This window comes from Patiria miniata, unplaced genomic scaffold (assembly GCF_015706575.1).
Source record: "Patiria miniata isolate m_02_andy unplaced genomic scaffold, ASM1570657v1 HiC_scaffold_18, whole genome shotgun sequence".
NCBI lineage: Eukaryota > Metazoa > Echinodermata > Asteroidea > Valvatida > Asterinidae > Patiria > Patiria miniata.
The window spans coordinates 7,018,829-7,044,198 of NW_024037056.1; the positions used below are offsets into that span (position 1 = coordinate 7,018,829).

The 25,370-nt window shown below is 39.2% G+C and overlaps 1 protein-coding gene and 3 long non-coding RNA genes across 4 annotated transcripts; 2 read left to right on the forward strand and 2 right to left on the reverse strand.

The window, feature by feature from the left end:
* Window positions 1-1,317: 1,317 nt before the first annotated feature.
* LOC119724452 (neurotrypsin-like) lies at window positions 1,318-24,111 on the reverse strand. The gene is made up of 7 exons (XM_038195515.1): window positions 24,021-24,111; window positions 6,733-7,062; window positions 5,977-6,360; window positions 5,282-5,662; window positions 3,760-3,917; window positions 3,226-3,376; window positions 1,318-2,182 (listed from the first exon to the last, which is right to left on the reverse strand). The coding sequence occupies exons 1-7, from the start codon at window positions 24,073-24,075 to the stop codon at window positions 2,115-2,117; spliced, it is 1,527 nt and encodes a 508-aa protein (XP_038051443.1). The 5' UTR covers window positions 24,076-24,111; the 3' UTR covers window positions 1,318-2,114.
* Window positions 12,353-13,473, forward strand: LOC119724453. Its single transcript, XR_005270642.1, has 3 exons — window positions 12,353-12,432; window positions 12,799-12,893; window positions 13,276-13,473. It is a non-coding gene; the product is annotated as an uncharacterized LOC119724453 (long non-coding RNA).
* Window positions 15,502-23,086, forward strand: LOC119724454. Its single transcript, XR_005270643.1, has 2 exons — window positions 15,502-15,911; window positions 22,311-23,086. It is a non-coding gene; the product is annotated as an uncharacterized LOC119724454 (long non-coding RNA).
* On the reverse strand, window positions 18,192-21,421 carry LOC119724455. Its single transcript, XR_005270644.1, has 4 exons — window positions 20,806-21,421; window positions 19,461-19,604; window positions 19,169-19,275; window positions 18,192-18,741 (listed from the first exon to the last, which is right to left on the reverse strand). It is a non-coding gene; the product is annotated as an uncharacterized LOC119724455 (long non-coding RNA).
* Window positions 24,112-25,370: the final 1,259 nt, after the last annotated feature.

The window sequence follows — 25,370 nt, forward strand, 5'->3', positions numbered from 1 at the left end:
CTGGGGAAGCCATTGGTAAATTTGGCAGTATGCAGGCTCAGCATTACCGGCAGGCTCCTTTACCGGCACATTTTCGCAAAAAGTGGACATTTTGCCCCCCCCCTCCCCAACTCATTAAATTTACACCATGGAGTCTTCGCGCCTCTTTTTCTGTTTTCTTTTGTTTTCTTTTTTTCTTCCTTTTTTTTGGGGGGGGGGTTGCTTTTCCGGGGGGGGGGAGCAAGTGCCCCCTTGCCCCCCCCCCCCCCCCCCCCCCCTCGCGACGCCCATGGTTAGTGACGATTTGTATACAATGGGCGTTGACAACATCTAGAAGCGTTTTGGGACATTTACGTCTAGCAGCACACTGGCAAGGATGGCTATAGATTTATTCGATTCAAACTCTATTTTATTACAGTACAACAAGTTGTGAAAGTAAACTTCAATTGTGGTTTGAGAAGATCCTGCTCCAGCGCAACACATGCTAAGTGTTTAAATGAATCCCCAAGCGGCATTCAACATAATTATATAATTATACCTCATCAGCAACGCCTACATAGCCTACAATTATTGTGTGCACAGCATACATAGTTATGTAACATACAGTCGCCAAAATGTATGCCGTGAACCGAACCTAGTGTCAACAATCACAGGATTCTGGTCTGCCGTAAGGAACTACTACATGCCCACCAAACATCATTGTTATATAGTGTTTCGAGAGAGATAAAAAGAATACAACGCCATAGACTTTTTTTGTCAGAAATGACGCCGAAAGAAGAGCAGTTGCAGGACTATTACGAAGCCTACGTATATGAGTGTGTTTTGTGTACATTAACGCAGCTACATAATCGAAATCTCTATTTAAACTATCCCAAACTAAACGTCAGCATACATTGTAACAACTGCACATTACGGGATCATTGCATGATTAACCTACGTAATGCAAGACAATTTGAAGTATTCCAAGTAACGCAGTGAGGCTATCCTCCGGCGGCGCGGACGCACATCATTGTCAAGGTGGTGAGAAGCACTTGCTGTCGGAAACTCCGTGTTAAAATAAGTTGCGGTAATGCGTCATCTACGAACATTCAACTTGTATGTGGCTTTCCCCAAAGTACGTCTAGTAGTACATAGTAAGACATCTTGCGAAATATGTACTATCATATACAATAGGTAAAGGAAAAATTACTAATTCACCAATAAATCGCATTCAAAAATAAATAAAATTGGTGGACATGTACATGTATAAACGACTTCATAAAAAGCACATAAACTGACATCTGGGATTGTTCTAAAATTATAAAGCTGCTTTTTTTTAGTGAAACAAATATTTAAAAATTAAACAAATCCCCCAGCATTCAACTTTATGCCTTCACGATCACATACATGTGAATTTACAAATAGTTCAAGTTTATTAGGTTGTGAAATATCTAATATCTTATGGCAACATTGCGGTAAATTTGAATGTCGATTGTTTCAAAGAGTTCCATCCTCACATCGAATATAATGTAGCGAGTTTAGAGGGCCACACGGACGTCTACAAACTAAAGCCTAATAAAGTTACATAGACAAGTTTTGAGTTTAACGACGAAAGCTGCTACATATAAGTGACAAGCCAGAAATTTATAAATCACCACTTTATATTAAACTCACAAATAATCGAATAACATGTGCTATGCTTTTGCAGTATGCTATGCTATTTCGACCCTTTTCTTCAGTCATTATGTAGCACGATATGAGACGGAGGGCACCCCTCCCCCTCCTTTGTGTTGGTATTTGTGTTACCAGAATCTCAGGAATTCTTTTGAGATAACTAGGGGGATGTGTTCGGTAACAATTATATAGTCTAGGGTTCGCATAGGGTATAGGGAGTTGGGATACCCCTTCGTCTCATACCATGTTAGGTATCCTTCAGTGTGTATATTGTTTCTCTTAATTCGGTAATAACCGTACGAGACGCCTCCTCCAAGTCATAGCTATAATGCAAAAGGTCTTCCACTCTACACTTGCATGCACTAAGCCACGCTAACATTTTGTGCATTGAAAAGTTGATACACGTTTTATAGGTGCCAGGGATGGATTGTTTTCATGTCACTCGTGTTGAATCTGTTTTGAAACGCATTGTACACAATCTTCTACTGCAGGAGCCAAAGGGCGGTTACCAAGCTCGTCAGCAGAGCGATAAATGAATTCGCCACGCAATCTGCAAAATTACAAAAAGGAAGAGAAAAGTTAAAATCTTCTTCGTCGAGTTTGTTTTCTTGATTACCGATGTAGAGGAAACTCAACATGGGAATAGACCGTTTTTTGGATACCACCATCTCATCGCAGGAGGTCAAAACCTAACGCGTACGTTAAGATTAACATCACACGACACCAATTCCATCTTATGAACTTTGCGGTACCCGCTGCTACGTCAGATTCGAAGGAACCAGCCAACCGATCCCGCAAGCTCGGTGGTCGGGTGGTATTAAAGACGTCTGTACAAGAAAGCAGGAGGTCATGAGTTCCAGTCCCACCCGAGTGATTTTTCTCGCGTTCACTTGGTGGTAACACACAGATATACATTATTTATATATATGTTAGTGAAGGGCAAAACCTAATATTGAACATAGAACGTCCTGTCATACCATTGTATCCCGAGCATGATGCATGGGCCATACATTTTTGTACTTCTTTTGCGGTATCCGTAAAACGGTGTATGAAAAAAAGACAGTTCAAAAGGTGTTCAGGCGCGGATCCGGGGGGGGGGTCACCCCCCCCCCCCCCAGCTCTTGTTTTCCCATACAAATTCCAAAAAAATAAGTCGACCCCCCCCCCCCATGCTGTGACACCCCAAAAAATTATACTGGTATAATGTTTGCCTGTTCAGAATACGGTACACCATTCTGTAATCTATTGTTAATAATCATCGTATTTGAACAGCGCCCCCTATTGAAATATGTTACCAGCCCCCCCCCCCCCTGCTATGACACCCTAAAAAAGTTATACTGGTATAATGTTTGCCTGTTCAGAATACGGTACACCATTCTGTAATCTATTGTTAATAATCATCGAATTTGAACAGCGCCCCCTATTGAAATATGTTACCAGCCCCCCCCCCCCCCACACTTTTTTATTTTACGGAGGCCAAGTGTCCGGAGAAAAAAAAAAAACCTGTGTACATTTTCAGAATTGTTTGCTGATTAACCCCCCCCCCCCCTGCCAAAATTCCTGGATCCGCCCCTGGTGTTGAAAAGGACATACCGGCAGCGCAGACTAAATACACATCCATTGAGTGGGTGCAGTCGTGTTGGTACCATTCTCCCAGATCACACTGGTCCAAGGTCTCCTCGTCTCCCTTACAAGACACACCACTCAGGAAAATGGGTCCGTCTCCAGGCCAATGACCATCCTCCTTTTGTGCACAATGTAAAATGAGTGAACCTCTCGTTCAATGCCTGAACATTTTGTCTACCGTGTACATTATTGGATTGAGGTTGGTAAATTTAACGGACACTGGAACATTAACAGGGAAATGAAAAGAATATTACTTGTCTTGACAGTGCTTAAGTAGTCTACATAATATAACGTCAATTCCATCACAAGTAAATCACGAGACACCCCCCTCCATAGCCGTTAGTGTATGAAATCACATTGACAACGAAGAACAAACAGTGCACAACATGATGCATCGTTTGCACCTAGTTGCGCGCTATTTTGCATAAACAGCGCCCCTAGTGTAACGTTTTGTCCTAGTGATAAAGCCCCAATGCTTTTGAGTTGAATGATCAGTATTACCAAAGCTTCTTTTGGGGCTCGAAGGCCCAGCTCCCTGCAGACCACTTGTGCGTTGGCCAGGGTCCAGCCAGCCTTGCAGATTGTCCCCCAACGTCCATCGTGGTGGATTAAGACGTGGCCACCCCCATTATAGCTGGTCCTCACGGGACTTCGTGACTCTGCATATCAAGTACATAACACAATTTTGTCAGGTGAATATTAAATGCATACACTCAACAGAAATATTGGTTTGGTGACAATGTGCAAATTCCCTGCCTACCGTCTTATCGCTCACGATTGCGGACGTTGCAGAGCATTTTCCTTTTATATGCGGCGGCCGGATTCTAAGGCAACCAATAAGCGTTGGGATCAGAATCCCAAGCAATTTGATGGCAACCCCGTAACCACTGCCCCAATGCTGATTGGCTGCCTAAGAAGACAGCCAAACAGTGTTAGGGGGTTGCCGCCAAATTGGCCAACTGACCTTCGCGGTGGAATCGCGTGAACGCAACTTCTCCTGAAGGCGGTCAGAGCATACTGACCGGAACCTCGACTTTATACCTCTGGTTCTTTTCAGAACCATTCTAGACTCTTAGTTGAGATTTATTCGCACATGGTGTTTCCGCAAACCTTTCATTATTTAGTATCTCCACCATGCAAAGCCTCAAATCTTACTTAAAATCAGAGTAACAATGTCTATCAGTCTCGGGAAACAAGGCACTTATACCGGAATGTATTAGCCACGTAGGCCTAATATCATGACTTCTGCATAAACTAACGTTTAACCGTCAACGACCTAGCTTATTGAAATGTCCAGCTTTCTTTGCTCATGAGATGGTGATATTCGCCAGGAAAGCTGGAAATACTAACCATACTTAGAATGCGGATGTCACCATGGTCAGGAGATGGTCACAGTTTTTTTTGGTTCGATATTTTCCATTTCCGGTATTTTTTTTCCGGAAGTGTTTTCCCATCAATTGTCCTGCCGAAAAGATCACAATTCTGTCGAAATTATATTAATTGGAAAGAACATTTTAAAGTAACACCCGTACTTTAAAAACTTGGCGTTTTGTGTTATTTTTGCGAGAACCACGCGGGAACGAATTTCGGAGGTCACAATTATTTTAACTCCGAAAAATTCCACTCTGCGGACGTAAAAGGACATAGGGTGTTGTGTGTTGATTATGTAACACACACCCACGTGTACAGTTCATTGAATAGACCTTCATTATGCTGCCATCATTTCAGTCATGTTCCCTGTATCCAATAAAAGTGCTGAATGATAATGATTTATGTGCAAAAAGAAACCAGACTATTTTTCCTTCCAGCCTCGCTTTGGTTACGTTGATTTTAATGGGAACAAATAATAATGGCTGCAACCTGATAATGGTCTATAGAGATGGTTTTAGGCTTATACCACAACATGTCCGTCACGTCCGATGTAAACAACCGGGATTTTCGTCTTTTCTCGCGCGGAACGGTAAGACATTTCGGGGATTTCACGCCGTAGTGCCCTTTAAATATTTAAATTATATATGCCTACCAGGAACTGGTCCACTGCAAATGACGCCAGCTTGGTAACTGTCCTCCTTGTTGAAGCATTCTGCATCAGGCGGATTATAAACATAATCATAATGTACTAACGTTGAGATGTAACATTGGGCGAAGGAGGATTCACCCCCAGCGCATCTGATGAAACCGCTTATGGCCACCGGGCCGTCGGTGCGACCGAACCGGTCGTCCGTCGTTGTCTCCAGGCCGTAGCCAAACCCCAGCTGCCGGCAAATCACGTTACTCTCCCGGTACCTGATGTTCCACCAACCATCCAAACAAATACTCCCCCAGGTTCCGTTGGTAAATACCTCCACTCGGCCCTCGTTCGGGGTCGAGCCACCCACGAGTCTCAGCTGAAATTCTTCGGACTCTTTATTTATTTTGTCAAATATAACAAAGAGAAAGGTATCATGTTATAAAGCCATATGTATAGTATCGATCCCTTTCATGCATTTTGTTCGTTTCCATGGAGACCTGAGTCCGACATGGAATTTTTCGCCTGATTCTTCTTTTGTTTTAAGAGAAAGGTTGAAAATCGTTTAGGATAATGGGCTTTTCATTCATAACGCCACTCAAAATGTTCAAATCCTAACTTAACAATAATTACGTCAGTTATTTTTTGGATAGCTGCAAATGATGGACTGTAGCTTTAAGTTGCCGATTGGATCGAGAAGAACTCTTTACCTTCAATCCTATTGCATATCACTCCAGCAGTGCGTCCAGTCGGACATTCATCCAGGAACCAAGCCTTGGCGGGACACTGAGCGATGTGGCTCTCATTACCAGTGCAGGCGAAATCGGTGGCCAGATAAGATGCATTTAAAGCATGCGTATACGTAGTTATATGCGGGTCGTATTTCCCGAAGTAGGAGCTGGTGGTAGCCCGTAGTGCTGACGGTAGGTGTTTCATGCGGCAGATGGCGTTAGCGTCAGCCAGGTCCCAGCCCTGGTCGCATATCAGGAACCGCTGCTGCCAGTCGTCGGTATGCAGGTTTACCATCACCCGTCCCTCGTATGCGCGATCTTGAAAGCCGCCACTATCGGCAAGATATATTTCAGCAAATTCATCTACGTTTCAGCAAGCAAGAAAGAAATGTAAGACATTAAAAACTAAAGAAAAGGACTTTTATTTTTTTAAATTTAGCCTTTACTTCCCCCAAAACAGACAAACATTCACCAATCACTCTAACTACGGCGATATTTAACATGAACAGATGGAGCTATTACGAGACGTCGGAATTCGCACAGGCCTACTCCTCATTAGAGATTTAAATATTAAGATATTTCTAGGCATTGCCGCTACCTTAACACACTAAAATGAATTTCGTACTGAGACACTCAAGAGTTGTCGCGGTCGATGCACAGACAAGTTAAATGTTATCAAGATATTTCTATGCATTGCTGCTACCTTTACAAACTAAATTTCAAGACAAGACAAACCTTCCCATTCGTCATGATCCAGGCACTTCACTGCAGCGGCACGACTGGCATCCGCACACTGGTGCTCCATCCATCCGTCGTTTGCGCACTCGTCCAGTCTGGTCTCCGACCCCTTACACCTTACGTTACTCAGCCAGACCGGTCCCGTCCCGTTGCCTGCATCATGATGCCATCCGTACGGGAAAAGCCATGGGAAGCCGAGTTGCTTGCACACCACCAAGGCGTCAAAGAAGCCCCAACCATCCCGGCAGACAGTGCCCCATTGACCGTTATTCAGGACCTCGACTCGGCCCTGTTTGCCGCCGATATGTGATAGGCGTACATCATGATCTAGAAGCAAGGACATTATTACAGGCTTTTACGAATGATGTTAGCTGTAGTGGGAATACCATTTTGCAATGACTGCAGATAGATATCGAGTTTCCCTATTATGTTGTACTGTGGGTGCTGACAGCTTTCCTCGGTTATGAATAGGCCTGGGACCTAATGACATCACGCTTTGTTTACATGTGCGCTTTCATATGTCGTAGACGGTCCATACTTCGTCTGGCGTCCCGACTTCGTTCACATAGGAAAGTGCATATGTAAACAAAGCCATTACGTCATTAGGTCTCGGGATTATTCCTGAGAGGCCGCAGCATGTTCTCTCGTCAATTTCGAAATTAATCGACTTCCTCATGCATTTTCAAAATATCTAATTTCCAAACTGACTGCACTGACCCTTGTATAACTTACAGTGTTTGATTTGATGGTACTTCATACAAGGTTGAGAACAGAAATCAGGCCTTCCACCTTTAAAAGGTATTTTATAAATCTCAATTTAAAAATGTTTGGAGAAACGTTAGGAATAAGACTATCAATTGGGACTTTAATACACCTTTTCATGGTTTAGTTAAGCCTATACAATGTACATGTACACCAGCACAGTTGATTCACAATATTACTGTAAAAAGATCAAGGATTAATTAAAGCAAACGTGACTGTGCTGTCTTTCAAATTCAAACTTCAGAAAAAAAAACTTTCAAACTCAGATCTTGACATTAATCAAAACATTGATTTGGTGCAATTTTGCAAAACCTAAGTTGAGTCAGGGGCATCAATCGCTTCTCAAAAGTGGGGGGGGGGACATACCTTGATCAGAACTGATGCGCGCGCGAAACACGAAGCCCTAACGGCGTGGGGTTCGGGGCCCGCTTAAGGGCCCCGAACAAAATTGGATTCTAGATGCTCTGTGGTGTGATCTGAAGCAATTTCTTTCCACTTTTCTCCATGCTTTAACTAATATTTTCGTAGCAAAAGATACTTATTGAACATCTTTTTCGAGGTTGGAGTCATTGAATTGGCTACCAGAATTCTGAGCTACAGGCGTGGGGTCTCGGGGACACGAGTTCAAAAATCTGGGGGGGGGGGACATTTGATGTTGTGTCCCCCACCCTTCAAAAAGTGGGGGGCGGGGGACATGTCCCCCTGTCCCCCCCCCCCCCCCCAGGATCGATGCCCATGAGTTGAGTTGATGCTGATGAGGTAGGGTTCTTTTAATGTGTTAACAAAATCTTAAAATTTGTAATTAAGTGGAATCAGGTAATTTCAATCATTAAAATGACCTTCAATCAATTTATTTTGCAAAAAAAAGAAGATTTTTACAAAACAATGATTTAAATCAGTCATTTAAATCAACGAGATTTAAATTAGCCATTCAACCCTGTACGAGAGGCCTCAGTAACCTACTATTCACTACATACTTTATCACTTAAAAATTTCGTTATAAAATTGTATTGTCGCTATTAAATTATTGTTGTTGCTCGTGGTCTTATTAGTAAACATACCGAAATTCGTGGGAAAAAATGGCAAGGGAATATTGGGTTAATAGGGCACATTTAAGTTTGAAAATTCTTGTGCACAAGTCTATGGGGATGTCTCCGAAATGTGTTATCAACGGCAATTGTTATTATTATTATTAACAGCAGCAGCAGCAGCAGCAGCAGCAGCAGCAGCAGCTGACATTAACGAGACGTTAAAAAATCACACTCCTCAAAAAAGGGATACTCGTGAAAAAAGGGCACTCTCGAAAAAAAAGGTCGCTTGTGAAAAAAGGGCACTAGTGAGAAAATATTGCGGGAGCTAGGGGGTTAAAATACCCCCTTACTCCCCCCTACGCCACTCCTTGGGTTCCTTTCACTGATCTATGTAATTATAAAGATTCGGAGTTTTACCAGTTCGCCCCTGTCTTGCAAAAATGGCCGCCAATATACTATAATATAATTATAGGCATAATGCATATGTTCTGTTCATCGAAAAGACAGTTATAGTTAAAAATTAGAAATGTGGCCCATCAAATAATTATATGGACTTATACCCCAGGTGAAAATTCCAGTTGAAACCAGTTACAATTTCAACTGGTTTTAACTGGGATTAACTGGGATTAACTGGTGTCCAACTGGTACCTGTTCGATTCAACTGGTTTCAACTGGTAGCTCAACTGGATTCAGCAAAACCAGTTGAAACCAGTTGAACTTACCAGTTACCAACTGGCAATTCTTGTTGTGCCAACAGGAACCAGTTGAAACCAGTTGAAAAAAGAGTTTATCAACTGGCAATTCTTGTTGTGTCCACAGCCAGTTGAAACATGTTGAAGAAACCATGGCAATTCTTGTTGTGCCATATCAATTAACTGGAACCAGTTGAAACCAGTGTTAAGAAACCAGTTATCAACTGGCAATTCTTGTGGTGTTAATAGGAACCAGTTGAAACCAGTTGAATTAGCAACCAAACTGGTCACGGTAGTGGTATCCAAGTGTCAACATGTTCTGGACCAGTTGAAACCAGTTAACGTACCAGTTGCAGAAACCAGTGTCAACAGGAAATTTAAAACCAACAGCTATAGGGCCCGGACCATCAACAATTGAAACCAGTTGATGGAACCATCCCAGTGGGCACATGACGTTGTTTCAACGTTGAATGTTGGTTGAAATGACGTCACGACGTCGAAATACCGTAAAACAACGTTATTTCAACGTCACTTTTGCGACGTTGATTTTATGTTACAGTTTGACGTTGTTTCAACGTCGAATAAATGTTGAAATTGCGTCGCGATATTATCAACCTAAATTCAATGTCTATCCAACGTCGGTTTTGTAACGTTGTTCCAACGTCCATATTTCGACATTAATCCAACATTGAATGTTAGTTGAAATTGCGTCGCGATATTATCAACCTAAATTCAATGTCTAGCCAACGTCGGTTTTGTAACGTTGTTTCAACGTCCATATTTCGACATTAATCCAACGTTAAATGTTGGTTGAAATTGCGTCGCGATATTATTAACCAAAACTCAATGTCTATTCAACGTCGGTTTGGTAACGTTGTTCCAACGTACATATTTCGACATTAATCTAACGTTGGATAAATGTTAAAATTGCGTCGCGATATTAACAACCTAAAATTAACGTCTCTCTGACGTCGGTTTGGTAACGTTGTTCCAACGTACAGATTTCGACATTAATCTGACGTCGAATAAAAGTTTAAATTGCGTCACGATATTGACAACCGAAATTCCATGTCTATTCAACGTCAGTTTGGTAACGTTGTTCCAACGTACAGATTTCAACATTAATCTGACGTTGAATATGCGTTTAAATTGCGTCACGATATTAACAATGTTAAATTCAATGTCTATCAATCGTCAGTTTTGTAATTGTTCCAACGTATTTTGACATTATTCTGATGTTGGATAAATGCTTAAAATTGCGTCGTGATAACGACCTAAATGTACCAACGTCGGTTTGGTAAACTTTGTTTAACATACGGATTTTAATTAGTCCAAAGTTGAAAAAATGTCGAAATTAAGTGCGTCGCAATCAAACATATTGCATTGCTTTGAAATTGAGTATCCTCGCGGTTACTTCAACGTCAGTCCTGCTGTATCAATTAACGTATAATTTTAACTATCAAAGTGCAAAATATTATGTCAAGAAATATAAACAAAATAGCCGACTTAATTGAACTTTGTGGCCTTTTTTATGAAAACATATTATTTGTCAGCACGCCAAAGCTGTGACGCTAGCCAATCACACGGCGCGTAATTTGTTCTACATTCCAAGGTTGTGACGCTGGCCAATCAGTTTTCATGTACTCTCTTTGAATCACGATATGGCGCGCAAGCATATGACCGTTACATATTTCGACATCATACTGCAGTTGTGTGGACGTGTAGCGTGCAGCCGACATCATTTTACTCAAATAACAGGTAAGAATTTTGCCATCAAAATTCGTAGTTATTGTTATGATGTTGCTTAGACATACCTGACGTTTATTCGAAGCACTTACTTATTAATTGCAACCAATTTCTCCCCAAAACGATAAACAAATATTGACACATCACTGGGGTCGGGGACACTGGCATGCATGGTCACTGATGATACCGGCGTCCGGTACGTATGGGAACCAGGTCGACCGCATGCATCCCGGCACTCGGAACAGTGTATTGCTGAGCTGTACTAAAACGGGTTCAATGGGAAAGTAGTGAGAGAAATCCTGAGAAATAATCCTCCATTGGCGTTTTGAACTGTACAGTATAATGGACGTGTGACTTAAACTTTCCGAGACGATATTGTTACCATGAATAAATGTGGCTCAATTACTGGATTTCCTTTGTATTGAAAAGTTGTTTCTGAGGAAATAGAAATTGCATTTTTTTTCACTTGGTAGACCTTATGGACATGAAATGCATGATGATGAAATGTACTTAAGCCTACCTGGTTAAAAAAAATAATAACCAGGAAAAATATAATTCGATTTTCTGCACTGTAGAGTTTCAGTTTTCATGTAATTTTCAGGCTAAAAAGTAAAAATGGATCGTCCAAAAGTGATTGTAGAATGGAATGCAGTATATTTTCTCGAGGTCAATTACTGCCATACTGGATTTCTTCGTACAGCTACACAGCGGTGATAGGTCGTGGGTCATGTACATTATACCGTTTTACTTCCCCTGATTATTAAACCAGGTGGGTTATCTTCCATAGGGAATAGGCCTATCAAGTGGGGGATAAACACTCCCGATTTCGATTTCACATGTTGCTATCACCACCCCGGTGCTCTTGTACATGTACAAGTCACAAAACGGAGGAAGTTGCTGGGTAGTTCCTTGATCCTTTGTGTAAAACTAAAAGTTGCTGTGACAATAGTGAGAATGCATAACACAAATTTCTGTATCAAAACTTTAGGTAAATGCAAGCATGGATAATTATACCGCTGTTTGTAGCCTGTGCTGTGAATGGTGCAATAACAAAATGGACTCACGGTGCAGGGAGTGAGTAATTACGTAAATGTATTGGCCTAAGTAATCAATCATTGCATAGGCAGGTGGTATTTCTACATAAACTTGTTTTTGTTTTGTGTAGATACTAGACATGGTTTGCATATTTTTTGGGGAGTATGCAGAGTCTAAGTTTGGCAGGTAGGACAGGTAGGGTAGTTAATCTCACTTTTTCAGCTTCTGAAGAAAAAAATCCTTTTCAAAATTCCAGGAGAGTTTACAAGACCTCACAGATGACGAAACCCCACTCAGCAATGATTCATACAGGAATTGAGGAGGAGCCAAAGTCAGCATGGATTGTCGAATCAGTATGGAGGAGTTATGTATGACTTTCGAAGATGCTTCAGTTTGAAATCTTTCGGACAGTACTCGCAGTGCCGTAGCTGGTATGTATATGCCGACAAAAAAAAAATTCAGGGCTAAGTTTTATGGCAAAAACCGATTATTTTATTCTTAAGTCAATAACACTTGCAGAGATGTAGCTCTGATTGCAGTCATCGCACATAAAAAAAGTGGTATTCAAATCCATTTCTACTTGTGCGAACAACAGACACAATGGCCAGTTCATTCAAAACGTTAACAAAACGCAAAAATGAAAACAGATTTGTGGCTATATCTTAATTGAGTGTTGGCAGAAGTTTCGTCACAGTGCATTGTATAATAACTTGTGTTTGTTTACACTCTTCCGTTATCTTTTTTCCTGATGGGTCTTTGCTTTTGTCTCTGAGCGTTGTTTTTTTCTCATCCAACAGGTGCATGACCAAGTGATTGAAGACAGTTCAACAATGATGGGCAGAGTGGAACTGAAAAAAAGCAGATGAGGAGACGGACCTTTTCAGTTTCGCAGGTAATGTAATTTTCTTCGCCAGATTTAATTTATTTTGACCAATTATTGATCTTGGTTAAAATCTCATTGTGTGGTACTTGGTTGTATGGTTGATAATTGCTGAAGTGTCAGGAAATACAAGTGGTAGTTTTTATAAGTGCAAGTTTATTAAAAGGAATCATTCTGTTGATTTTTTGTACACAATGTCAGCACATAAAATGATGACCAAACGTGTTGTCGCTTTGTTGAAACTAATATGGTTTATGTATGTATTTCTCTTTGTTTGTGTTTGTAACATTTTCGTTTTTGAGGGTGATTTGGTTGTGTCAATGAATAAAGAGATGGTTGGGGAGGAAGCTTGCAATTCTAAAATATTACACTATCTTTTATTTGTCTTTTCTAGCGAGGTCTAGTAACTTCGTAATCGGGCAAGGTGATGGATGTTGCTGCTTGTTGAGTTTTTCATCTCCTGTCAAGTTTGCGCCTGAAAGAAGAGGTGATGGAGGGACACACTGAGGGCCCATGCACCTTCACATTCAGTCGTACCTTTGGACTGTGTTAAATATTTCAATATTGGAACAGTTGATTAATAGTAATTGTTCAAATACAGTAAGTTGCTCTGGAGTGGCTGGTATCTTTCCGTAAGTGTAACAGGTAAAGGCTCTTTAAGTGATGGAAATTCAACCTCTGCCGCATCTTGTACTTTTCATCTTGAAACTTCCACGTTCGAGAAGTGGGGGACTGTTATAATAATTATATACAGTACATGTATTGTGCATTATTTAGTTATTACTGTTGATTCTTGGTTGACCTGTTCAAATGTTCAATTGAATCATTTAGATTAATTTTGTATGAATGATGCTGTTTGTTTTATTATTTTCTATTTGATAGTTTCTAATGCTCTTGCCCAAGTCTGCCGCATAACCTCTTGCAATATTTCACAAGAAAATTCATAGATATGATAGAATAGTGCTGCAGGTAAATTTGGAAAACTAATATGAATTGTATGCAAATGAAAAAAAAAGTGAATTTAGACGTTTAAAAATTGTACCTGTATGCTTGTTAATTCGTGTTATATTTCCGATGTAAATGCACTGGGCAGTGCTGCATTTCTTTGAAAAAAGAATCAAATTCATTATCATGTATCTTTTTAGAGACTAGTACCCTCGTTTAGGCTATAATGCTGTTGGAACAAGTCAATCTAATTCTGAATTTTACTATGTATGGATTAATTACTACTTTGTTGAAACCTAAAAGGTGTTGTATAAGCTGATAAGGTTGGAAGTTAATTAATAAATACACACATTTTTTTATGGAAAAAATACCCTCGTTTAGGCTATAATGCTGTTGGAACAAGTCAATCTAATTCTGAATTTTACTATGTATGGATTAATAACTACTTTGTTGAAACCTAAAAGGTGTTGTATAAGCTGATAAGGTTGGAAGTTAATTAATAAATACACACATTTTTTTATGGAAAAAATTAAAGTGATTGATAAAGAATTTCATTTAAATTTAAAGTTATTCAATTTCGACATGGATTTAACAACACTCCTCAGCTTGCAAATTTATTTAACATAGAACGATTGGAAAAATGCCAACATCCACCATTATCAGTACATTCTGGCTTTAAATCTTAACACAAACCTTAAAATATTTTGATTCAAGAATTGCATTTATTTAACTGTGATATTTCTAAGAATAGGATGTCATTTAATGTTGATTATTTATACGTTGATTGAACATCATGTCAGTGCTATTTTAATGTAGAGATGTCGACGTTAAATCAATGTTGAAATGTCTACGTTAACTCAACGTTGTGATCTTAACGTTGTTTCAATGTCGACATTTCCACGTCGCTTCAATTTGCAAATTCAATCATTAATCAACGCTGAATCAACGTAGAATCTCCGACATTAAATCAACGTTGACATATCTACGTTGATTCAACGTCATGCTTTCCACGTTGGTTTAACGTCAGCATAATAACGTCAGATCAACTTGCAAATTCAATCATTAATCAACGTTGAATCAACGTAGAATGTCCGACATTAAATCAACGTTGAAATATTTACGTTGATTCAACGTTGTGCTTTCCACGTTGGTTTAACGTCAGCAAAACAACGTCAGATCAACTTGCAAATTCAATCATTAATCAACGTTGAATCAACGTAGAATTTTCAACATAAAATCAACGTTGAAATGTTGACGTTGATTCAACGTCGGCATTTCAACGTCAGAAAAACTTTCAAATTCAATCATTATTCAACGTTAGTTCAACGTCGGAAACTGACGTTGTTTCAACGTTATTTCAACGTATTTTGCCCACTGGGATATAAATGGAAAAAGTTATTACCAGCTGTTAATTATTTGCCATTTGCTCATGTTATATATATTTTTTTGCTTTGCGGTAGATGGTCGATCATTAATTGTTTTTCAGTTTTGAGCTTATAATTGAGAACATGATTCAAGACTGCACATCATGTTTGTCGCGGTTGCGGTTCAATAATATGATGGACTCTTCCCCCCCCCCAACCCGTGCAGCGATATACTGTATGGGAATGCATTGTACATGTACATTCCACACAACATATATATACTGTACATGTACATGTATATGACTTACACTGTCCAGTCTTGCGCAAGGTCACTTCATGCCCTTTGACACACGTACTATAGTGGTCAGCACACAGCATATACTGTACATGTAAATATGACCTTGCCTCAACCAGAAAAACCGTTAGGCCACATTGCGCTAGCCTGCATGCAGTTCAGTTCTACTACTCATTCAAAATGGTTAAAGACGGAGCAGGCACAAATGTATCGTCTTCTCGAAAAAACACTGATTACATGTATTTGTATTCAGTTCCAAATCCGCGTCCAAAAGCATCACACATGTCTGTAAACATACAGCTTATTAGTCAGAGTTAATATTCCTGCAGCACCATGGTCTTTGCGGAATGGGAGATAGTTTGGACAGAACCTTTCGTTTCTGGAGCCCTGTTCTTTCAAACCTACAGTTTGTTGTAGGCCTTACTGGTAAGTTTGTACTGAATGTTTCAAATACCCAGCTCTTTTTTTATTCGTATCCGTTGTACAGCATTGATTCTGTCACATTTGTACTACATTTTATGTTTGATATCATTATTTGCTTAAACATGCTTAAGCTTTGTTTGTGATCAGCTGGCCATGCTGGTGAGAAAATAAAGCTCATAGTCATATCCAAGCATTATACATTTTGTACATTTACTAGCACGACTAGTTCTACATAATACTCGAAGCAGTCACAATGAGGAATACATGTATATGAGTTTGGACTCCTGGTTAATTCTGTCGTATTCCCATAAAATGCAAGAAACAGCACACCTTTAATAATTTCAGGGATCAGGAAAGTATTGCATAAAGCAAGGTAAATGAAATATTGGTGGTATTAGGATACAAATTAATTGCGGATCACAATTTCTTCGGCATTGCAGAAGTTACCCAGCTAACACATTCACGTTGTAACAACGTTGCAAAAAGGTCACGTTTTCGTGGCGGCAACGTTCAGAAAATTACGTTGCGGCAACGTAAAAATGTTGACTCGCGTGCACGTTGCCACAACGCTATTACACAACGTTTAAAAGACGTTATAAAAACGTCAATGAAACATTTATTACAACGTTTTCAGTACACGATCCTGCAACCCTCCAGCAACGTAATTGTCACCTTTATACAACGTCTTGGCACGTAAATGCAACATGATTACGACATGATTACCACCATGACGGAACGTTACTGCAACTTAATGGCCACTTAAAATAAACATTTATACAACCTTGTGGGGACATGATTACACCATGATTGGCACGTTACTGCAACTTTTATTAGGACGTTCCTGCAACCTTATAGGCACGTCACGACAACTCTTTTGCCACGTTAATGCAACTTGTTGGACATAACTACAACCTGATAGGCACGTTTCTGCAACCTTTATGGGGACGTTCCTACAACCTTATGGGCACGTCAGGGCAACTTTTTGGCCACGTTAATGCAGCTTGTAGGACACATTATTGCAACTTCATGGCCACGATGTGGGGACGTTTCTACAACCTTAATTGTTAGCACGTCAATGACTCATTACAGACGTTACTGCAACTAAGTCAACACGTTCCGGTAACTTTGTGGGCACCTCACAACTTTTCAAAAACGTTCACGCAACTTATTAGATACATCACTGCAACTTTGTGGGGACCTTGTAGCAACATTGTTCCTGGCACGGTTAATTAACGAAACTAATCGTGCAACGACGATATACCTGTCTGCAAACAATAAAAAAAAAACAAATTAACCATCAGACTTACTGTTACTACATTTATTACAAAGAATGTATCCGGTGAATGCATGGAAGCAAACCTTCGTCAATCATTATTATTACAAAGCTAGTATAAATCTGATATAACAGTACAATGTCGCTTTCAGTTCGCCTATTTAAAAATAACACATTAAAGCCTCTTGATTCAGTTAGAAAACCAATGATCTAGTTTTGTGTGTGTTTTTGCTGGGAAGCAGGAACAGTAAAACAGATTGCCCGCCAACGGCATTATTTTGTCAGTTTCCCTTCAAAACGATAGAGTGTCAGATTTTGTTCATATAATTATACATGTATTCATCTTCAGCAAGGATGGGCACAAGTCTATTTATATGCATACATTAACCTTTAGCAAGGATTTAAATGTCCTGAAATTGCTAAGCTGGGCAGGCGTACATCTCCGGGTGACTACCAGTTATGCTATAAGTAACTTTAACGTAAAATATTATTCTTCAGGCAACGTGGGACTGAGTTTTCTGACAACATATTTTATGTTTTCTGTTATTTTTGAGTTTCATCCCGAAAACACAATTGGTTTTTAAACATTGCTATCTTAGTAATTCAAAAGTTACACAATTTGAACGAACTTTGTCAACAAAAATATCAGGACGGTTTTACTATTGGCAAGTAAGTTTATATAATTTAACTGTTTGCGTTCTCATTCGAGTCAATCTCATATCCGTTTAGAATCGATTATACAATGAAAAGGGACATCATGAACCAGTCTACTTGCATAGTGGATCTGCGCGGCCTAAAATGATAAAACCTCCTATTTTTCCCCAATATACAATGCTCCCTCCCAAAAAAAAAGAACTAATAATACTTTCTTCATCACCATTAATTAGTCATTGGGGCTTCACCTTATATTTCTTTGGTTCTCATTTTTTAATCGACCCTATTTTGGGATATTTTTTCCGCCGACAATTTCCAAAACCCCATTCACAGACCATTTTTTTTCCAAAATTAAAAAACAAAGAATATTGCATTCGAGCAACTAGCTCTGTGTTATTCTGAAATGTTATTTAAATTGAATATCATATTTTTTTCTCGACTTGAAAATTACGGCTTACGGAAATCAGAGGAAGAAAGACAGATGAGAGAATTTTGCCTCTCATTATAATATTGCTGCCCCTACAACTAAATTGTTAATGAGATGCTTCGTCCAGACATTACTGTAAGTCGTCTATAATTGGCCAAAATGTTTTTTTTTAAATTGTATTCAGTGATATCAAATCATGATAAACTTATTGCATCATTTAGTTTACCATCTTTACGAGTGCAACTTTAGTTCAGATTGTTATTGCTTTTTGACTGACCGACTAGGCTTCATATAAGGGCAAATAACTACGGAGATAAATAGGGAATCCCTAATAGGCCTACAAGAAAACAAATTTTGAAGAGCACGAACGATGCACTTATTTTCACGCAAAAGATGCAGTGTCGTTATTCATCATCTGCAGGGTTTGCAGGGTCGACAGGGTCAGCGGGCTGAACAGCGTTGGCAGGGTTGGCAGGATTCTGCACACACACACAAAATAGAAAAAAATAAATGTAAAGATTTTGCCAGATGGTGGACAGCCGATGATGACCAACCGACTTATTTTTGGATTATCTGTCACTTCTTTTTGGATCATTATTGTGCATGAGAAGGTGAACAAAATGTACTGACATTTCATTTTTGTGTTCCGCAAGCGTACTGCGATTAATGCTTCAAAGGCAATTCTGGTAAAGAGTACACTATCTGCAAACAACTTCCAGTGTACAAGTTTGTATATCTTGGATAGATATTACACTGTTGTCTTCAGCCACTAGTGTGAAGTCGACATTAAGATAACTTTGCCTTATATAAAAGAGTTGTTTTCTTACTCTGTAGGCCCAGGCCTACTTGTTAATTTTACAGGCAACTTAAATACTGTTCACAGTAATTTGGTGTAATTAATATTACCCTGAATCTTGTCCCTCCGGGCTTGTTAGTGGGGCAAACTTCCAGAATGAAGCTATGTCCTCCCCTCGCCTTGGCCTCCGCTACTCGACGAGTTGTCATGCAGGCCCCTAATAGATGATAGAAACCATGAGTTTAATGCTATATCAAAATGTACACGAGAAACTACCGACATTTTAAAAGGAAACAGCAATTCGTCTTTTCGACCAAGGTGTATTTTCAACACATTAAAAGTTAATTTCACCATCTTACAGAGATACATGTATAAAAAGGTCATGTATGTTGAATTACTTACAGCAACAACCTTGAAGAGATGTATGGGTTGGTCTTCAAAATAATTAGAAACTTCTTCCCTCGAAGACTGCTGAAGTTAAAAGTTAAAACATGCCACATCCAGCAGCCAGTGCACTCACGTATAGCAAACCTGTGTACTGCCTACCTGGAGAAAGTACATAAACGATGTTTGTTAAGGTTGAGTAATATGTAAAACTAATAAAGTTTGAACACAGTATAAATATGATGTCCCCGTGCTCTTCAACCCACATAATGTCTTATTTTTCACACACAAAAACTAGTCTACAAATGACCCTAGTTTTAGAAAAGGCTTTTATAGTTCAAGTATTTTTCATTGATCTTGTAACAGTGCTGACCTGGCCCTGAACCCTACTCCATACACTTTGGTCAAACTCCCATAAATCACGCCAAACCCTGGGAGCTATACAGCCCGAAAGCCCGGATTGAAACTGTATACACTTGTTATGTACAAGCCAACGAAAGCCAGATGACCGTTTATACGTGTACAGTCCTGGTACGTGAACTTTAGGCCTGACCCTTGGGACTGAAATGCTAATGCGCGTTGCTATTAGTATTACAACCGTACACTGTGTCTTTGAGCGGGAATTTTATAACGGACTGTTTATGCTTAAATTTGCGCTAGTTTTAGTTGAGAGAAAATCAAATCAGATCTATAAATTAAGAGATACCCCAGGTAACAATTTCACGGTTGTTGGCTCGGGTATCATGGGTATCTCAATACAATATTGTTACAGTTTGATTAATTCATCAATTTGAAAAAAAAAATACAAACATAAGCCTATACTATAGTACACAAATCAAAAGTCTTCTCGATATAATGTATACACTTCCAACATTTTGCCATTTGCTAAAACAATATCTGTTTTATCTGAAGTTATAACTATCGAACAAATAACTTTCCAACCTAAAGTGTTGTTAAAAAGCTCTAACATGTCTCACATGAATTCGAGTAAATCTGATCCACATGTATATTATTTCCTTGGAATATTACCAAGATTTTATTATTAAATTGAAAACCAGATGAATTGAACGTTTCTTTCAGTGTATGATCCTCCAAAACTGTTCGCATTGACGAGACCCCAATCTCATGAGGCACATATTTTCACTCTTAATTAATCTACATTTATTCTGATCGAGTCTGAAGAACATTTTCAACATTTATAAAAAAAAAAAACCAAGATGATAGGCATAGGAAAATCTTCATTTTTTTACAGCGACTTTGTTCGAAAAGTTGTTTTACTTTAATTTGATCCAATATCTTCAGATTTTTAGACAATGTGTTCGACACAAGAATGAAGCCAAGATACAGAAAATGTCATTCCTACCTTCTAAGAAATGCTGTAGTGAAAATAACTTGCTTGGTGACCATGGCTAATTCACATCAACTGGACGGCGAGTCGGCGACCGTTATACTAGTGGGCTGCTGCTGCTAGATCGCTGACTCGACTGAGCAGAGCGATTCAAATCAGCTATCACGCGGTCTGGACGTGGAATTTCTGCTGACGCGCATGCGCCATGGTAATATTTTCTTTGAGAACAGGAATCATATTTCAAGTTACGTTGGTGTGTGCAATAAATATATACATTGAGTATACAACAATGAATATGAGCGGGAAACAGTCGCGCTTTGACCACGATCTCATCCATCTTAGACCATTAGAAAAATATATGAAAACATTATATTCCTACTACGACAAAACAAACATGATGATGTTCAAAATTTCATGAGTTACATTATTAATGCAAGGCGGCACCCAAATATTAATTATTATCAAATAAAACATCATTAATTAAAACATTATGTTCACTTCACATTTAGTAAATCGTAATCACAATGTTTTTGTCAATACCACAACAGCATGGATCATAACCCACAGCATAATTACAACTTAAATTCAGTGTCAAAACACCTTTATAAAACGTTACAGCAACGTGAGGTTCACAACAAAGCAGCAACGCTGTGAAAATACCAAACTGCAATGTCACGACAACATGATATTTACAACTTAACAACGACATTATGATGAGACTTTTATGCAACGTCATCATAACGTCATGAACACAGCAACGTGGTGTAAATTTTTATCTACAACGTCATGACAACGTGAGATTGACAACATACCAACAACGTTGTGAAAGTACCCACATACAATGTTACAACAACGTCATGATTATTACATCACAGCAACGTTTTGAAATACCAAACTACAACGTCGTGTCAACGTGATTTTCACAACTGAAAAAAACGTTATAAAATAACGTAGATGGAACGTTAACTCAACGTCATGATTATAACCTCACAGCAACGTTGTAAACATTCTTAATTACAACGTTATGACAACGTAACATTGACAACTTAAAAACAACGTCATGAAAACACCTACATTCAACATAACCACAACGTCATATTTATTACTTTATTACAACGATTGTGAAACGACCACCATACAACGTCAATACAATGTCATATGATGACTTTCGTACAACGTTGTACAAATTACCGATATACAACATTTTTACAACCAACAATTATACAGTCAAACGTTGTGTCAACGTTGCTTGAATGTCATCGTGACACGTTACCAAATGACAACATTTTCACAACTTTGCACAACGTTGTGGCAACGTGATGTGTTAGCTGGGTAATCAGGTTACTTTTAATAATGTTAAGACTGAACATATTAAAAGCAAAATCCTGACAAAGTGGTGGTTTCTGAAAGTACAACTAGAGCTGTCTTATTCAGCCCAGACCATCTTTGTTCTTAAGGGTTTTTTGGAGGGTTTGCTTTTCTTACTTTTTAATTTGTTTTTGGTTTGTTCTCAATGACAGGGAGCCATGGACACAATGGAACAGTCAATCGATACGTGAGGAGAGGAGTTTTGCAACAGAGACGGGTGCGACAGTGACGGGAAAAGGCTCAGGAGACACTGGAGAAGCACGTATATATAGGAACAATCTGCAGCAAATTAAGTGACTCGGAGTGTAATTGTTATAACCATTTGAAGCACGCGAACTGGATATCAAAACAGTGACATTATTTCTGCAAGGCTTCAGTGTTACAGCTTTGGTGTTTTTCATCTTTGATTCGATCAAATTTGACCAGTACATGAAAGTTCTGTGCTTCCCAGGACCTGTTTCCCCAGGTCTGTACATTTCTCCATTTTTTTGTCAATATTATGATGATCTGAGACTGAATGTTAATTGCCCTGGATTTATCAAGCCATTGAAGTTTCCTGTAAATTTACTCACCGAGATATTGAGACGAGTTTCATAATTAAAACGAATAGGCTAGCTTTACTGTTTTAGCGTGGATTGTGGCCTAATTATGAAACGAGAGGCATTAAACTCAAACCAAAACCTTCCCTCTTTTATCCTCAACATTCAAATTTACATGTAAGTTGGATTGTGGAAAATCATCTAGCCATCAAAAAAATCTTGTAAAAATCAAGTGTAAAATAACTTCCACCACCATCTTGATAGTTTTTCATGGTTCAAGACTTCTGCATCTATTTATTTGAAAAGCCAATTATAATATTTCATTGATTATGATGATACATATTTTGTAAATAGTGTCAAATATATACAACGTACAGTATTTGCCAAAACATTTTGCTCCCCTTTGTCTCATTTGTAATACTTGTTTCCGGATAATCACTCTTTATTATCAATTGCAAAATATCTATCTGGATATATTCAACAAACTACATGTATTCGCCCTTGAAGCAACCCACAGATCTCAACCCGCCTGTTCAAGACCATTTCAACCCGCTAACGACAGTTTGATGCCAACTACAGACCAATTCAAAACGACTTCACAGTTCCAAACCAGTTGGCAACAGCTCATGTCATTTGTGAACCAGTTGGAAACCATGTTTACCAGTTAAACCAGTTGGAAACCAGTTGAACCAGTTGGAAACTTCATACCAGTTGGAAACTTCATACCAGTTAAACCAGTTCATACCAGTTAACCAGTTGAAAACCAGTTACACCAGTTGCCCAGTTCATACCAGTTAAACTGATTTGGCACCAGTTGAAACCAGTTAGAAACCAGTTCAACCAGTGGCCCAGTTAGAAACCAGTTACACCAGTTGCCCAGTTCATACCAGTTTGAAACCAGTTAGAAACCAGTTAAACCAGTTGCCCAGTTAGAAACCAGTTAAACCAGTTGCCCAGTTCATACCAGTTAAACCAGTTCAAAACCAGTTCATACCAGTTGAACCAGTTAATACCAGTTAAACCAGTTAAAACCAGTCACCAATTCCCAGTTCAACTGGGACCAGTTGAAACCAGTTGAAACCAGTTCAACTGGTTTCAACTGGAATTTTCACCTGGGACCTCTCTCAATCGTTTAAAAAATGCGAAGTACACAGGTCATGTACACATATTAAAAAACGATATATATTAACGCCGTTAGAAAGAATGCTGAGTCTACCTAGGCCAGCTAGCTTTCAGCCAGTGATACGGGTGAAATATATATAAAGTGTAATATATGAAGTAATATAGCTGCAGCCTGCGCTCCACGAATAATAATTAACCTACCTTGAGCGTTTACTGTAGCCCTCATTATAAGAAGCAGGATGATCGCTTGGTACATTTTGGTGACGGTGATTTTTGTTTGTCTTTTATTCGATGACAGGAATAGACTGGTTCAATCTGCATCAGCACGTAGGCCTATAATATACTGTCGCAGTTGTTTGTTATTCTATGCAGCCTCAAGGGCGCTCAAATTATAGTCGTGCATCGATGTATGGCTAGTACAGACATTCTCGTACACGTACACGTAGGTTACAGGTCACGGGTGTGCGGCATGTAGGCCTACTTATGTGTTGTGTCACACCATGGAGGAATAAGAACTCCTCCATGGTCACAAATACATTGATAATGTGACCAAAGCGAAAATTATCATGTAAGTACCATACATGTACCTCCAAATTTGGGCCATCATTTTCTGCATGGTAGAGCTGAATCAGAATTGGCTGGCCACGGGGGTTCAAAGCTTTGGTTTAATGCTGTTGTGTAATTTTGAATTCACATCGCAAACAAGGACAAGATTTCCATGGGAAATATGAGTCACTGAACGGGCACAGGCAGCGCTCACAAAATTGCATTTGCAGTGCATATAGATGACTCACAAGACGCTGATGCTGCAACTGCAATACAGTTTCCGCGGGACTGTTGGAAAATTTTGGTCCTAAAAAAAAAATCGACGAGGATGAGCTCATATCATAGTGTCCTTTTTTTGGTAAAGAAAAAAATAGTTGGGAATATCCCACAAGCAAACATAATGTGAGGCTAGTTAAAAATAAAAAGGACGGCTTTTAAAGCTGGTCCTCATCAAGTGCAAAGATTATTCGGAATGGAAAATCCTTAGCATTTTGTGCATCAGGTCTATACCCAAATTAGCAGAAATTAACAGATTGGCTTTTAAATGCGAGGTTATACAACACTACTAGTGACGGTCCTGCCAGCTGGTCGCGGGTCAGTGGGCCCTGTTCCCAAACCATATATTTCGATACCATTTGTTTAGGCTATGAAGTTATAAAGAGGAGTAGCGTAATTTTTATTCCTAGAAGGGTTAGGGGCAATGTCATGAATAATTCATGTTTATCCATGAGAACGGACAATGACATCAACAGCATTGTTGTTAGTTACTCAACTAGTTACAATACATTAAAGCATTTTAAAGAACGGTTGTCGTCGAGCTACCACACAGTAGCCTAGTGGATAGCGAGATGAGCTATGGATACAAAGATCCCTGGTTCGAATCCACGTCGTCGCTGCTCATTTTCATCAGCTATTTTTCTTCTCCAAATTTATCACTGAGATAATTTTAAATTAATGAGAAAATAGAACGAAAACCTAAGTCTTGCAATGATTCAAAGGAAAAAC